Source organism: Equus quagga, chromosome 9, assembly GCF_021613505.1.
Source record: "Equus quagga isolate Etosha38 chromosome 9, UCLA_HA_Equagga_1.0, whole genome shotgun sequence".
NCBI lineage: Eukaryota > Metazoa > Chordata > Mammalia > Perissodactyla > Equidae > Equus > Equus quagga.
Window position 1 is genome coordinate 63,484,458 of NC_060275.1, and position 15,801 is coordinate 63,500,258.

Consider the following 15,801-nt stretch of genomic DNA (forward strand, 5'->3'; position numbering starts at 1 on the left):
CAAGATTGATATTTTCATCCATAGATTTTGCCTTGCACATCTCTTCACTTTTTGTTGTTTATTTTCTACATCAGAAAGTATATTCCTACGTCTTGTTAAGACTTTTCATTCCTCTAACATATTTCAAAGGTACTTTCTCACATGTTGATTTTCCTCCAACCAGAGACTCAGGGACCCAGCTACCTTCAATCTGTGGATTTGCCATTATCAATATGTGGCTTCAACTCTGGGTATGATCCTTGGCTTTATTCCACTCAGTTGTAAAGGGGAAATATGTGGCACATCATGGGACATGTTTCCATGGCCTGAGCCCATACATGGTGAGTATCACACCCACCCCATTTCCTTGCTGAGGACCACACTGCATGGCCACATACTGAACAGCAGAGAGGCTAGGAAAGGGGATCTTACTGTGGTGCTAGGGGGAAAGGAGAGAATTGGTGAATAAGACCTCTCTTGTTTTTGAAATATGTGCACAAATGCTATTTTTAGAAAGAACCACCAATTTTCTTGTTTGCACATATTTTATTCAATAAAAAATAGGACTCAAATCTGATTGCACAAATTAATCCCACAGAACAAATTTATAAAAGAGAACAAAGATGTCAGTCAACTTGAAAAGCTGATCTACAGTGACTGTCAAAGGGCAGCTATTTTCTAAAGTATAAGAAAGAATACTATTAACAGCTGTAGTAATAAGCGTGGGTTGATGTGAACGCCATCGCCCAGTTGGGATCAAACATCCTCGTGTGTCCAGGATGGGGGATGTCGCCGTTACTCCGCATGCAGAGAGGCTAGCCAGGGAGCTCACTCCTCCACGTGCTCTGAGCACCATGTACTATCCTGCAGTCTCTATGTCATCAGTATGTGGACACACAGGTTATATTCTCCAGTTTCAGATAAATTAATCCTTACAAACTGGCAGAAAAACATTCCTGAGAAAACAACTAATCAGGTTAATTCCAAGATATGATATGGAGCAAAGATCAACTTAAGGATTGAAAAGAAACCCAAACAAAACCCAAACCAAACCTGATGGAGATGAGCGAAACCTAGGAGAATTCATCAGCAGACAACTTGCTATAAAACACTGTGTGAGACGAACTTCTTCAGGCTGAGGTGAAATGACAGAGCAGCCTGCAACTTCAGGAACAGAGAAAGGGCAACAGAAACGGTCATCTCTGGATAAAAGTGAGGGCCTATTTCTCTCCTCTTAAATTATTTAATATACGTATGACTTTGAATGAAAAAAGTACACCAGAGTCTCAGGGGGCGGCGTTCAAATCATATAAAGGTGACACGCGTGACATCTCTAACAGAGTGGAAGGTAGAAGAATCTATGTGGTTACAGGGCTTCGACATTTTGTCTACCTGGTAAAACGCTAAGTCTAATTAAACTGTGGAACAATTCATACACATAGTGTTATTCCTAGGACAACTAAAAATCCTTACAAACCCATTCAAGAAAAACTGGACAACCTCAATAGGCCTATGTGCAGAAATTTGAATAAGGCAGCACAAACATTCATCACACACGGGTTTTGTGATAAGTTGTTGGTTACCTTCCCAGGAGTGGCACGTTGGGTCATATGTTAAGTATGTCCAACCCCAGGTCCTCACAAGTCCTCTGCACATGTGCCCTTTCCTCCAGAATCTTCGCATGAGCCCATTCTTCCCTCGCACGTTCCAAAGCTGCATCCTAGCAACAGGCCACACGATGCGCACTGTGCCACTGGCCCAGCTGGCAGCTGAAGGAGAACCTCGGAGCCTAGCTCTCCACTGAAGGACAGACCTCCCCCAAGTGCTCTATGTGCTGTTCCCTCGGCAGTCTGTGCACCTCACCCCTGCCCCAGGCACCGGGGGGCCAGCACGTGCCAGGAGGGTACGGCCACCTCCAGCCTATTCACTACGCCCACTGACTTCCCTTGGTCGGCTGGGGTCACCCAGCTGTCCCTGACCCTGGGTCTACTCCCAGGCCATCCCATAGGTGTCCAGTGACCTTGCACCCATGCTTTCTCATAGCATCTCTGAAAGGACACTCCATGATCCTGCAGACCCTGCCTCCTTTCCAGGGTCCTGACCTCCATCTGCAGGCCTGGCCATCAGAGGAAGGCGGTACTGTCTGCTCACGCCTCCATGACGTCCTGCAGCCCAGCATCTGCTGAGGGCAAGGCCTCACTCTGTGGTCCAGGAGCAGGGAGTCACCCCGATGCCGCTCACAACACCCAGGTATGCCCAAGCGGCTGCACAGAAAAGACTGTGTTGAGGGCCTTGGAGAGAGTGGGAAAAAGATGGCAAAACAAGATGACCAGGCAGTTACAGAGAGGCACGGCCATCAGGAAAGGGGCCTTGATGGCAGTGAGGGTGCATAGCCCACTTGCGGGTCCCTGGGGGCCCAGGGAGGCCTCTGTTCCTTTGTGCCCAGGCCCAGGCCTCTGCACAGAAATGTCCACACCACAAGCTCAGAAGACAGATCCAACCAGAAATCCCTGACCTGTTGTATGAGCTCTGGCCCCAAACGAAATGCCATCACGAGTTCATATTGCTCCACCCACGGGTTCCTGCCAGTGCAGAGGAGGAGGGATCTGGTCACATCCCACACCTGGCTGCCGCAGAGCTCCTCAAGAAAAGTGAGCGAGGAGGGTCCTGGTCTCCCTCTGCAGCCTCAGAGCTTTCCCAGAGAAAGACCCAGCGTGGAAAGGATGCAGAGGCAACAACAGGGCAGACACAAACCCAGAGGAACGGCTCACCCACACCTGACAGTTGCAGGTCCTGAAAATGCAAGGTTCGTCTGGGGCCACACAGGCGAGGGAACCCTCCGAAGCTGCCACCAGCCCTAGTTGGGTTTTTGAGTCACTGCTGAAGACCTAGACTTGGAGAAGGAAGCAGCGCTCCAGCGCACCAACAGTGCATTGCAAGGTGAGACCAAGGTCACCTGGGACTGCGGTGCCATGCAGCCGTCCTGTGCTGTCTCCCTGCCTGCTGCAGGGACTGCTCCTCCATCAGCCCGTCCCTCCAACCCCCAGCATGACCCACAGCTGGAGAAATGCAGGAAGACCGAGGACTCCCTGGGCCCTGTGGCTGTCCCGGTCTCTGCTAGAGCGGCCACCTCTGCATCCTCTACCTCGGAGGAGGCACAGCTCACCAGGCCCCTCTTCTCACTCACTGCCTCAGCCCTGTGCACCTTGCTGACCCATGCTGCCTCCCCAGGATGAGGCAGAGCTGACCTGTCTGCTAGGCCTGCGAACCCCTCCACCCCTGCTCCCTCCCTCACACCAGGCATGGAGTGTGCAATCAGAAGCCCAACTTCTGACTGGCCTGCCCCTGCAGCTGCTGCAGAGTCCCCTTCCCCTTTCATGCTGAAGCCCATGTGGGGGCCCCCTCTGAATGGGGGAAGGAGGCCATGTGCAACCCAAGGCCTCAGTCACAGCAGATGCCAGTTCTGCCTCCCCTGCAGCTCCCAGCATTTCCAGAATGGAGTCCCCCACACCCACGTGCATAGACTCTCCTGTCTTCACCTCACAGACCCACCCCGCTTCACTGATCCCAGTGCCCTTCCCTCCACCAGCCTGCCAATCACTCCTACTCTCAGTTCCAGCCTCTCAACCAGCACATCTGCAGGCCTGACTCCCCAGCCAGCTTCTGACACGGAGGTCACCCCCAGGGACACCACTGACGCCCCCAGCCTGTCCACTCAGGATCTCCCCGTGGCTCCTGTCGGAGCTTCCTCTCTTCTGCGCAGGCCCTCCAGATGCCCCCAGTGACAGCACAGCCTCACTCATAGTCACCACTAGCTGCTGGCACAGAGGTCCAGCAGCCCCACCCCAACTCTGAAACCTCCTGTCAAGCCTGGAACCACTGCCCAGTCCATATCTGGGGCCCCTGATGGGCAGCAGCTCGGAGCCACCACCATTCACAGCTCTCCCCAGTATGGAAAACTGGCAGCTCCAGCCCATCTGGGCCCCAGCCTCTGCTCCAGGCCAGCCAGCATTGGGCAGCACCACACGGGTAGCTTTTGGGGATTCATCACTCACACCTTCCACCTTGGGCACCCATACTAGCACCTGGCCAGCTTCTGCTGCCACCCTAGCTATATTCCCTTCTGGCACAGCCACCGCCTCTGGCTTTGCAGCTGCCAGCTACATGCCCAGCGCTGTGACCAATGCTGCACCCAACACCAGGCAGCACTGCTCAACACTTAACAGCACAAGCCCAGCCCCCTTCAGGCTGCAGGTGGAGGCAGCACCTGTGGGCTTTGGGAGCCGAGAGGGAGACCAGACCTTATTGTTTTAAGGTTCCTGTGGCCCAGCTAATGGGGCGCAGAGAGGAGTACAACTTGATGGCTACAAGGACTGACACCTAAGTATTAAACAAGTGTTTTGAGTTGAAATGATGCAGCCCAAGATAAAATGGGCCCAGGGAGAGGTCGACAGGGAGACTCATCCTTGACGTTAGAACTGCTGCTTCCCCCTACCTCTCTGACCTGGAGTGGCTGGGTCACCCCAAGTGGACACCAGGAGTCAACACTCCCCACATTTAGTCTTTCCCAATGGAGCAATCTCTCTTTTGACTTTTTGCTTTACAAGTCCTAGGCAAGTCACCTAAATACATACCTTATCTACAGAGTATAGGCCTGAAATCAGAGTTTCTGGGCCTGGGAAAGCGAGGAAAGCTTTAATTCTAGGATGGGACATATCCTTGAGCAATTTGTGATGCCTTGATTTTAAAAAGCATAGAACTCCCTAAATACATCTCTTCCCTTTTCCAAAAATTGGGATGAAACAGAACTATCTGCAAACGAAACAGGTTAAAACTAGTCCGTGTTAATTACAAAAGATTAAAAGACTTCCAGTTTGTGGTCCAATATGTGTGAAGCTTAGAGATCATCAGTCCTGTTGTCACAAAAAGGGAAAAGCCAAACAAAGTGAAAATCAACAACTGTCCTTAAATTTACCAGAGAATTGAGGTCACGGGGCAAAGAATCACCAAAAAATTTGGGAGACAAGCGAATACAAAAAAATCACAGCTGAACGGAGCAGAGGCCTCTGCTGGAGCTGAGATCTGGGCAGCAAAACTTCAAGTGTAATTGATGAACTCCCGAGGCTCAGTGTGGACAAGCTTGAGAGTTAAACACTCAAGGAAGCCTTCTGGGGTCCTCCACACTTTCATGAATTTTGCCTCCAGTAGCCCACCCCATTCTCAGGGTGAAAATCAAAGAAAACTCGTTCACGCTTCTGGAAGAGAGAGCATAAAAGCAACCATCTGACACATGCCCAGCACAGCCTGTTTTCCTCAAAAAGTCTTCCCTCAAGGGAAACTGCTCTACTAGAACCACCACCGTGGCTTCTACCGGAGCATAACTGGCCTGGGGAAAGGAAATACCCAAATCTAGTCTCTCTAGCTTTCCATGTGGTGGAAGAGAAACACCCAGCTCCAGCTCCCTCGAGCATCCTCTCAACTAACGGAAAAAAGTCTGAGAAGCACATGTAACAGTCAAATCCCAGGGACACAGGCTCATAACAGACGGAGATCTAATCACAGGACTTCAGAACACTCCTCCTCCCCCACATCTTACCACTGATTAATATGGCTCCCCGCTCAAAATGGGATTTCAACAGAAAGAACCTGAAGCCTCAGATCTTACTGAAGAGAAAGTATTAAGGGAAATCCAAAGAGAACAGAGAAGACAAAATAAATAACAAAAAACCTTGCAAAAGACAAAGGGCCTCAGAGGAAATTGAGCTGCTGACACCTGTGGCAAGCAGCAAACAGTAAACATGGTTTAACTCCTAGAACGTCACAAACTCACTATTTACCCTAGTTGTTTATACCCAATACATCATGTCCAGCTTTCAACCAAAAATTACAAGGCATCCTCAAAGGCAAAAAACCACAGTTTGAAGACCAGAGAAAGTATCAGAACCAGACTGGGATATGACAGAGAGTTTGGAATTATTAGACTGGACATTTAACAAAGATATAATCAGTATACTTAGGGCACCAAAGGAGTAAGCGGACACCATGCAAGAACTGAGGGCCAGTGTAAACAGATGAAAATTCTAAGAAAGAATCAAAAGAAAACGGTAGCAATAAAAAACACTGGAGAATAACAAAAATGGAGAATGCTTTGATGAGCTCATGAACAGACGGGACATGGTTGAGGCTAGAATCAATGAGCTTGAAGATACGTCAACAGAAACTTCTCAAACTAAAAAACGAGAAAAAAGACTGAAGAAACAGAAAACAATATGGAGGAACTGTGGGACAATTACAAAAGGTATAACAGATGTGTAAACAGAATACAAAAGAGGAGGAAGGAATGAAGGAAGGAGACAGAGAGCATGAGACTGAAAGAAAGGGGAAAAAAGGAAAGAAAGGAGGAAGAGAACTATTTGAAGTCATAATGAATGAAAACTTTTATTTAACATACATCAAACCACAGATCCAGGAATCTCAGGACACCAAGCAGGATAAACACCGAGTGATCAACACCTTTGTATACCATATTCAACCTTCAGAAAAATCAAAGATCAAATCATAAAGAAAATCTTGAAAGGAGACAAGAGAGCAAAGAAACTTACCTATAGAGGAACCAGTACAAGAATTATATCAGATTTCTCTTCAGAACCAGGCAAGCAAGAAGAGAGTGGAATGAAACATTTAAACTGTTGAAAGAAAAAACCACCACTAACCTAGAATTCTGTAGCCATCAAATTTCTCCTCCAAAAGTGAAGAAAAAATAAAGACTTTCTAAGATAAATAAAAAATGACTTTATCTCCAGTAGACTCGCATTGAAAGAAATGTTAAAAGAAGTTCTTCAAAGGAGGAAAATGACGAAGGTCAGAAACTTTGGTCTAACAAAGGAAGAAGAGTGTAGAGAGGAACAAATGAAGATTAAAAAAAGTAGTGCTCAGCTTTTATTTTTCTTATTCTTAACTGATTTAATAGATCATTTTGTTCAAAATGACAACTGTAAAAACCCACTTGGTGATCACAGCTTCGGGTAAGTGAAGTGTGTGAGAGCCGCAGCATTAGGGACGGAAAGGAGGAACGGGGAAGACTCCGCCACAGAGAACTGCACCCCCATGAAGAAAAAGTCTTCTTTGAAAGTGACCTGAGGTGAGCCATAAATTTATATTGTAAACCCTAGAGAAACCATTTAAAAACCTTAAAAAGAAGCATAGTTGATACACTAAAAGAGGAGAAAAAATAACCATACAAAATGCTCAATTAAAACCAGAGAAGGCAAAAAGTAATTTAAAAAGTGGACGACAAAAAAAGAACAAGGGCAACGGATAGAAAAGATTTACAAACATGGCAGATATTAAGCCAACTCTATCATAACCACTTTAAATAGGAATGGTCTAAATACAGCAATCAAGAGACAGAGACTATCAGAATGGATTAAAAAAAGAAGACCCAACCCATATCTTGTAGATATGCTGTCTACAAGAAACTCACTTTAATTATAAAGAAACAGACAAATGAAAAGTAAATGGAGAGAACAAAGATAAGCCATGCTAACACAAACCCCAAAAATGCTAGAGTAATATTAATTTCAGACAAAGTGGACTTCAGAACAAGGACAATCCTAAGGCATAAAGAGAGGCCTTGTATAATGTTAAAGGGGTAAATTCTCCCAGATGGCATGACAATGCATCTAACAACATAACACTAAAATATGTGAGGAAAAACTAAGAAAAATGCAAGGAGCAGTAGACAAACCCACTATCATACTGCATAGGCACAGAAGCAGACAGGCCCACCTCTACAGCACTGCACACTGCTCTTTCAGTAACTGACAGATGCAGCAGGCAAAGAAGCACCAGATGAACTGAACAGTATCACCAATCAACTGGATCTAGTTAACGCTTACAAAATACTGCATCCAACAAAAGCAGAACACACAGTCTTCAAAAGTTCACATGGAATGTGCACCAGATAGACTACATTCTGGGTTAAAAACTCCACACCTCAACAAATTTTAAAGAATAGAAATCATACAAAGTATGTTCTCAGACCAAAAAGTACTTTAAACTAGAAAATAAAAACAGAAAGACAGCTGGAAAATCCCAAAATATTTGGAGAGCAAACAACACATGTATCAAAAAAAAGATGTCTTGAGAAATTTAAAATATTTTCCACTAAATGAAAATGAATATACAACTATCAAAAAGTGTGGAATGCAGGGGCTGGCCCGGTGGCACAGTGGTTAAGTTCACACACTCTGCTTCAGTGGCCTGGGGTTGGCCAGTTCAGATCGTGGGCGCAGACCTATGCACTGCTTATCAAGCCATGCTGTGGCAGGCGTCCCACATATAAAACAGAGGAAGATGGGCACAGATGTTAGCTCAGGGCCAATCTTCCTCAGCAAAAAAAGAGGAAGCTTGGCAGCAGATATTAGCTCACAGCTAATCTTCCTAAAAAAAAAAAAGTGTGGAATGTAGTGAAAGCAGTACCTAGAGAAAAACTTGGAACACTGAATGCACAGATCTGAGAAAACAAAAGATCTGAAACAATAATCCAAGCTAGAGAAAGAACAATGTAAGCCTAAAACAAACGGAAGAAAGAAAATAATAAAAATTACAGCAGAAATTAATGACACTAAAAAAGGGAAATCAATAGAGAAATCAATGAAACCAAAACCAGTTTTGGTCTTTGAAAAGACCAAAAAAATAGAATGGATAAACCTCTAGCCAGGCTAAGGAAAAAAGAGTGAAACACAAATTACTAATATTAGAAATAACAGAGGGGCTATGATTACTGATTGCATAAAGATTCAAAAGATAATCAAGATATCTGAACAGGGGAATGACATGTTCCCTGATGGGTTCTTGTGGATCTACAGCAAATCTTGAAATAAACTAATTCAACTCTTTCCCTAACCCTTTCACATCTGGCTTTTAATTTCCATAGGCAAAATACTGATGAAGATATGATTTAATGTCTAAATAATTTCCAAATATTAAGACTCTATTATAAATAAACTAGACATTACTATAATGCAAAACTTTTGAGATTCCAAGGACACAATTAAGAATGTGAAAAGACAATCCACAATACAGAGAAAAATTTGCAACTCATATATCTAATAACATATGACAATATATAAAGAATATATAAAAAACCCTGACAACCCAATTAAAAAATGGGCCAAGGAGCTGAACAGACATTTCTCCAAAGATACACAAATGGTCATTAAGCAAATAAAAAGATGCCCAACATCATTAGCCATCAGAGAAATAGAAATCAAAACCACGGTGAGATATGATTTCACACTCACAGGATGGCTATAATCAAAAGGACAGATGATAAGTGTGGGTGAGCAAGAGAAGACACTGGAACCCTCACACACTGCTGAGAGGAATGTGAAATGGTGCAGTCACTTTGGAAAAAAGTCCTCCAGGCAGTCAAATAGTGAAACAGAGAGACACCATAAGACCCAGCAATTTCACTCCTAGGTATACACTCAAAAGAAACGAAGCAGCTGTTCATGCAAAAACTTGTACATGAATGTTCATAGCAGCAATGTTCATAACAGCCAAAAAGTGGAAAGAACCCAACTGTCCATCAACTGAAGAATGGATAAACACACCATGCTACAGCCATACAATGGAATATCATTCAGCAATCAAAAAGAAATGAAGCACTGACGCATGCTACAACACGGATAGACCTTGAAAACACGCTGAGTGAAAGAAGCCAGATACAAAAGGTAACACATCGTGTGATTCCATTTATATGAAATGTCCAAAGTAGGCCAGTCCATAGAAACAGAAAGTGAATTTGTATTTGCCTAGCCCTTAGGAATTAGGGGAAACGGGACTGCCACCTAAGGAGTAAGCTATTTCTTTTGGAAGGATGATGGAAAGCTTCTAAAATCAATCGTGGTGATGTTGCACAATTCTGTGAGTATACTAAAAAACACTGAATTGCACACTTTAGAGTGTGACTTGTATGTGAACCACATCTCACTAAAGCTGTGAGGCTGATTAAAAGACTGCTTGATGGGCCAGCCCCGGTGCCCTAGCACTTGGGCTCAGCATTCTTTGCTTTGGTGGTCCAGGTTCAGTTCCCAGGCACGGACCTACACCACTCGTCAGGAACCATGCTGTGGCAGCAACCCACATACAAACTAGAGGAAGACCAGCAACAGATGTTAGCTCGGGGCAAATATTCCTCAGCAAAAAAAAAAAAAAAGACTGCTCGACACATCGTATACACTGAAAGTAACCCCTAGAGGGAGAATAGAATCTTGTTCACTCACTTTAAAGGATCCAAACTAGGGCAACGAAAACCCAGAGGAATTCTTTTAGCTCACGTTCTGGGTACTATGACATCCTGAAACACTCATGAAGATTTCCATGTTTTAATTTTTTTTAAAAGGCACCTAAAGTCTAAAAAACCCTATTCGCCATTGTCAGGAAAGAATCATCATCACTCAGGGGGAGGGGAGCACAGGGCAGTCACCCACTGGGAAGGAGGCAACAGAGTTTGAGTCACATGGATCTACACTCTGAACACGAAAGTGGACCCATATTTATAACTGCCCCACCCCCAAAGACGATGCCAAAAGTCCAACAGCCCAAATAACAATACTTTGTCAAAAGCAGCAGTTGGTGAAAAAACAAAATATTAAGAAATAAATAGGACCAGCCCAGTGGTTGCAGGGGTTAAGTTCGCACGTTCCGCTTCAGCGGCCCGGGGTTCACCAGTTTGGATCCCGGGTGTGGACATGGCACTGCTTGGCAAGCCATGCTGTGGCAGGCGTTCCACGTATAAAGTAGAGGAAGATGGGCACGGATGTTAGCTCAGGGTCAGTCTTCCTCAGCAAAAAGAGGAGGACTGGCAGCAGATGTTAGCTCAGGGCAAATCTTCCTCAAAAAAAGGACATTAAAAAAATAAACAAATAATGGAGAAATAAATATTTTGCAATCATGAAGAACTGAATCTTCCAGGTTCTCAGTTTTAAAACTAAAAACTTAAGATTCCATTTCATAAGCTTTGGAGTAACTCCCCTCCTCCCGGTGGGAGTGGGTCCCAGAAGTGACAGATGCCTGAAGGATAAAACTGAGAAGAATCCAACAGTATTTTTAAAAGGCTGCGTATCGGCCATAAACCTAATCCTAAACTATATATATATCAGATAAAAGACATAAATGCATATTAGCGTAACCAGCAGGCAAAGGAACAAAGGATCAGGAAAGATTCAACACTCTTACAGTGGGAGTTCACGGGTAGGTGTCTACTAAAATGCATCAGGCTTTAATGTACCTTTCACGAGCGAGCAAAACCAAAACACAAAAACATCCCGGATTTGTCAAACAGGTGCATACCTGTTCCTGATGCCAATCTCTGCGCTACCTTCAGTTCACACGACCATCACTGACCTCGTACGCTCCCCTGGGCACACACTGCTCACCAGGGCCAAGCTGCCTGAGGCGCTGCTCAGCCAGGGGACACCTCCAACCTGAGCCTCCCCCACTCCTGTCCTGGGTGGGTTACAAGGACCCCCACGTCACCCCAGCCCAGGGGCTCCCAGATGGCTGTCGTTACCTAGTTTTAATGACTTTGGGGGGGCATAGGGTCACCAAGCACAAATGCATAAAGAAGCTACCCTCTACATGCATTACGAGCCTATCAAGGCACACTAAAAAGGAAGGATGTCATTTCCAGAATAAAGGAAACAGCATTTGCCAACCCTCCCCTGTCATCTGTGCATACACAAAACATAAATCTAATTCACCCACATCTTTCTAAGGCGTTTCTTCCTCTCTAAAGATGATAATAAACCTTCCTCCCTGGAGTGTGGTGAGAATGAAGCACAGGGAAAGCACTGAATCTGGTCCCCAGCACACAGTAAGAGCGAAGAAGTGTCAGCTACCTCATTCTCACACACGTCTCCCCGTCCTCGATCTTCTCACGCCCCTCCATCAGGGAAGACAGTCACAGGCCAGCATGGAGCAGAGCCTGGCCGTGGGAACCAGGCCTTGGAGAGGCCCTGGTGGAGGCCCCAGGTCACAAGGCAGGGGCCCCAGGGCTTCATTAGTACATTGCAGCTCGAGTCCACTCTGCACACGCATCTGAGCACTGACCTACTTCATACCAAGCACAGCGCTGGGCGGCCACTGTCAGGAGCAAGGCAGCTCCTGCCACTCAGGAACTGCAAACCAGGGAAAGGAGATAAATGACATCCTCAGATAACCAATGATCACTGATTCTAGTGCTTCCAACAGAGGTTTAAATAGAGACATAAAGAAGCAGAGCTGAAACATATTCAACAGAAACTGGGAAAAAAACCATAAAAATGAAATCACCTAGCTCAGCGAGCATTAGCTTGTGGAGATTGTGGCAGGGTGCTCATGACCCGTGAAGGCTGACGGCTGAGCGTGCACTCGAGGAGATGGAACAGAGCCACTCTGCAGGCCTAACCAAGCACACTGGCAGGAAGCCTCCACCAAGAGCAGGGGCTGTCATTACCTGTCCCCACAGTACCTGTTGTAGAATCTGACCCTCACCCAACATCTCCCCCGAGGGGTCATCTTATTAACGGAGACCCATGCGAGCACCGCGTGCTTTGAGCTCTGCAACAGCAGGATGTCAGCTGGCCCCCACATCTCAGGACCCAGCCTTGGTCCTGCTACCCAGCAGGTGCCCTGCTGCCAACTAGCGAGCCCACCTTGATCTGCCTGAAGCCAACAGTGTGAGCAGCAGGGAATGTGACACCTGTAAAGACAGGGCAGGAGGTGAAGTCCACAAGAAACCAGGCCACCAGAAGGAAACACTGAGTCAGCCCCAGCTCTGGCCAGTCCCAAAGGACACTGATGGTCGTGGCTGAAAGAAGTGGTGTCAGCAGGATTGGGGTCAAGGACTGGTGGGCGACACGCCCTATTTGGGCTCCTCCGGAGAACCGGAAAGGGAGGCCAGGGTCTGAGACTCTGGGCACTTCTCCAAGCGTCCTGGCCTCTAAGCAGAATCGGGTAGGGCTGAGGGGACACACGCACGCACGTGCACACATACACACATGGCCCTTGGAACACCAAGAAGGAAATGCGGAGGGCAGGGACATCCCCAGGAGGCAGGCGATGAAGTCCACCTTCAGACACTGCACAGAAGAGCTGGGAAGCCAGGCCAGGCCAGGCAGCCTCCCCTGCAGGGCCGCAGGGGAGCAGCAGCGGGGCTGCCGGGCCACGCTGCTGCCTGAGGGCATGGCCTGACCCCGGGCGACACCGACCAGCAGTCAGGGTCCGGGCTTGAGAGAGCCCAGCTACCGAGGTCCAGGGGCATGAGGAGAGGCAGTCTGTCTCCCCTCGGGGGGGTCTGAGCCAGACGGGTTAAATCCCCTCTCTCCCCTTGCTGGTCGGAGAGGAGGCCTCCCCCAAAGCTGCCCCCGCTGCGCTCCCTGAATCCCACCTGCCCAGACCCTAGGGGTCTTCTCTCCCTCCAGCAAGGTTTGCCTGAAAACATGAGACAAGTAATTTCTCAGTAAGCATAAAGACTAATTAGACTCAACCTTTCTCCTCCTGCGAACATTTGTTTGCTTTTTTTCTTCCCCCTCAGGGAATTTAACGACGAGCAGTGCAGAGGGAAGAGGGGCCGGAGGCACGCGCCCCTGGCTGACCTGGCGGGGGTGATGGGAGCAAGTAGGTGGCAGGGGCCCGGAGGCTGTCCAAGTTGCACCTTGCGGCCTCCCCCACTAGAGGGGACTCAGCGCCGGCGCGGTCTCCCAACCTGAGGCCGCGCCTCACCCCACCCCCTCTGGCGGCATTCGCATCCCGAGCGGGACCCAGGGTGCTGCTGGTTCTGGGAGCAGGTGGAGGCTCCTCGATAACAGGCTGCGCAGCGTCCTCCAGGAGCGCGGCGCCCCCGGCGCGCCGGCCCAGACCCCCGCCCACCGCCGCCCGCGAGGCTGCTCTGGGCAGAGCCCGGCCCCCACCCCCGACGCCGTGCGCCCTGAACCCCGGGGTCTGAGGGTGGGGCCCCCACGCCGGCGGACGGTCCGCGGACCCCGGCGCCAGCAAGGCCGAGGGCAGCGGGGACCTGGGTGGGGACGCGCTGGGTGGGGAGCGGGGTCCCCGCAGGAGGCGCCCGCACCCTCGGACCCCGCGCCAGCCCTCGCGTCGGCCGCCCCGGGCGACCCCGCCCCGTCCAGGCAGCTCGTCCACCGCGCCCAGGGACAAGCCTCCCGCCACCGTGCGGACACACCTGGCGCCGCCGCAGCCGACGGTCTCCCGGTGTCGTCGCAGCCCGGTCCGCGGGAACCGCAGAGGGAGGTGCAGCTCGGGGATGGGGTCCAGGCGTCAGGGGCGGGGCCTGGCGGGCAAGAGGTCGCGGGGCGGGGCCTGGCGGGCAGGGGGTTGCGGGGCGGGGCCGGGCGGCAGGGGGTCGCGGGGCGGGGCCTGCCGGGCATGGGGTCGCAGGCAGGGCGGGGTGGGAGCATCTGCCTCGTCCGGGTCAGCTGGGTGCTGCTGCTGGCACCGGGGCTCTGTCGGCGCCTCAGGCGCGCTCCCATACCGTGTAGTGCTAGTCCTTGGTGACCCGCCGCTGCCACCCCGGCCACCGCTCTCCATGGCCATCTGTTGTCGCCCCCAGAAGCAGTCGCTGCTGATCGGAGTGTGCACGGCAGCCCCCACTGCCATTGTTTCCCCTCTTTGCTGACCCCAGACTCTTCGTGGGCGGCTCCTTGGAGAGAGAGGCAGGGGCAGCCTCGCCCACCGCAGAGTCTGCGGGGGTCCGCCCCAGCGTTCAGCGCCCAAGTCCTGCCCCCTCGGCTCTGATCCTGCACCCCGCACCCGTGCTCAGAGCAGCCACGGCTAACACTGCCGGCCCCCAGCTCGGGAGACTGGGCAGCTTTGCAGAACTCTGGGATCTGCGGAGCCCAGAGAGGATGCCAAAAGAGGAGCTGGTGCCCAAGTCCCCGGACAGCAGTCCGGGTGCCCTGGGCTCTCCTCCCCAGCCTTTTTCAGACCCCAGAGTGCTGTGGCTCAGCTCTTGTCCTGGCAGATGGGCACAGCCGTCCACGACCCACTCGCTGTCTCTCGGAACCCCATGCCCTCCCAGAAACCCCAAGTTCCTCCAGAGCCCCGCAGTTCACCAGACTTTCAGCTGATGGGGACGCTTCCAGAGGCAGCAGGTCCCCAAGTGATGGTGGCAGCAGAGGCAGCAGCAGTTACAGCCTTAGGAGAAAGGAGGGCTTCTGTGCCAGGACCCGTGGTGGTAGGCTGGCTGGTCTGTCTGTCCTAGGAGCCTGTCATGCGGCACCTGCACAAATAGGAATGTCTAGCCTGAATGCCAGGACACGAAGTGCGTGCTCAGGTGAAGGAGACCTGGCATGAAATGTGGTTGTTCTTGCACGCGAGGCATCCACAAGACTGGCTGGACTTTTCTGCAAACAGAATGTTCTGCCTGGTGAACTCACAAGGTCCCAGGGAAAACATTGCTTGCAAACAAGAATGTTTTATCAGCTCCTCAAACGGAGCAAGCCTGGTGATGCGGGGTCGGTGAGCCGAGGAGTCGAAAGAAAGATTTCTTAGACTCTCAAGATCTGGCAGTAGTGCTCTTTTATTTAGAGAATAGTGTAGCATGGGGACAGGACCCATGGGCAGTCAGAGCTGCTTCTGCTGCTGCTGCTGCTGCTGCAAAGTTGGGTGGAGAGTAAGGCTAAATTTAAGGCATAGGTATGTGAGTTATCTCTTTACAAGACAAAGAATATGTAAAAAAGTTAAAATGCTATCAGTGCCCGTATGGTCTGGCCATTTGGCGGTCCCACAACTTTTAGATAAGAATCAAACCGGATTGAG

General features: G+C 49.4%; 1 protein-coding gene across 1 annotated transcript; it reads right to left on the bottom strand.

Moving 5' to 3' along the window:
* Positions 1 to 540: 540 nt before the first annotated feature.
* LOC124244562 (putative HTLV-1-related endogenous sequence) lies at positions 541 to 14,640 on the bottom strand. Its single transcript, XM_046671184.1, has 4 exons — positions 14,344 to 14,640; positions 11,886 to 14,280; positions 1,033 to 1,143; positions 541 to 935 (listed from the first exon to the last, which is right to left on the bottom strand). Exons 1-2 carry the CDS (start codon positions 14,638 to 14,640, stop codon positions 13,567 to 13,569), a joined length of 1,011 nt encoding a protein of 336 aa, XP_046527140.1. The 3' UTR covers positions 541 to 935; positions 1,033 to 1,143; positions 11,886 to 13,566.
* Positions 14,641 to 15,801: the final 1,161 nt, after the last annotated feature.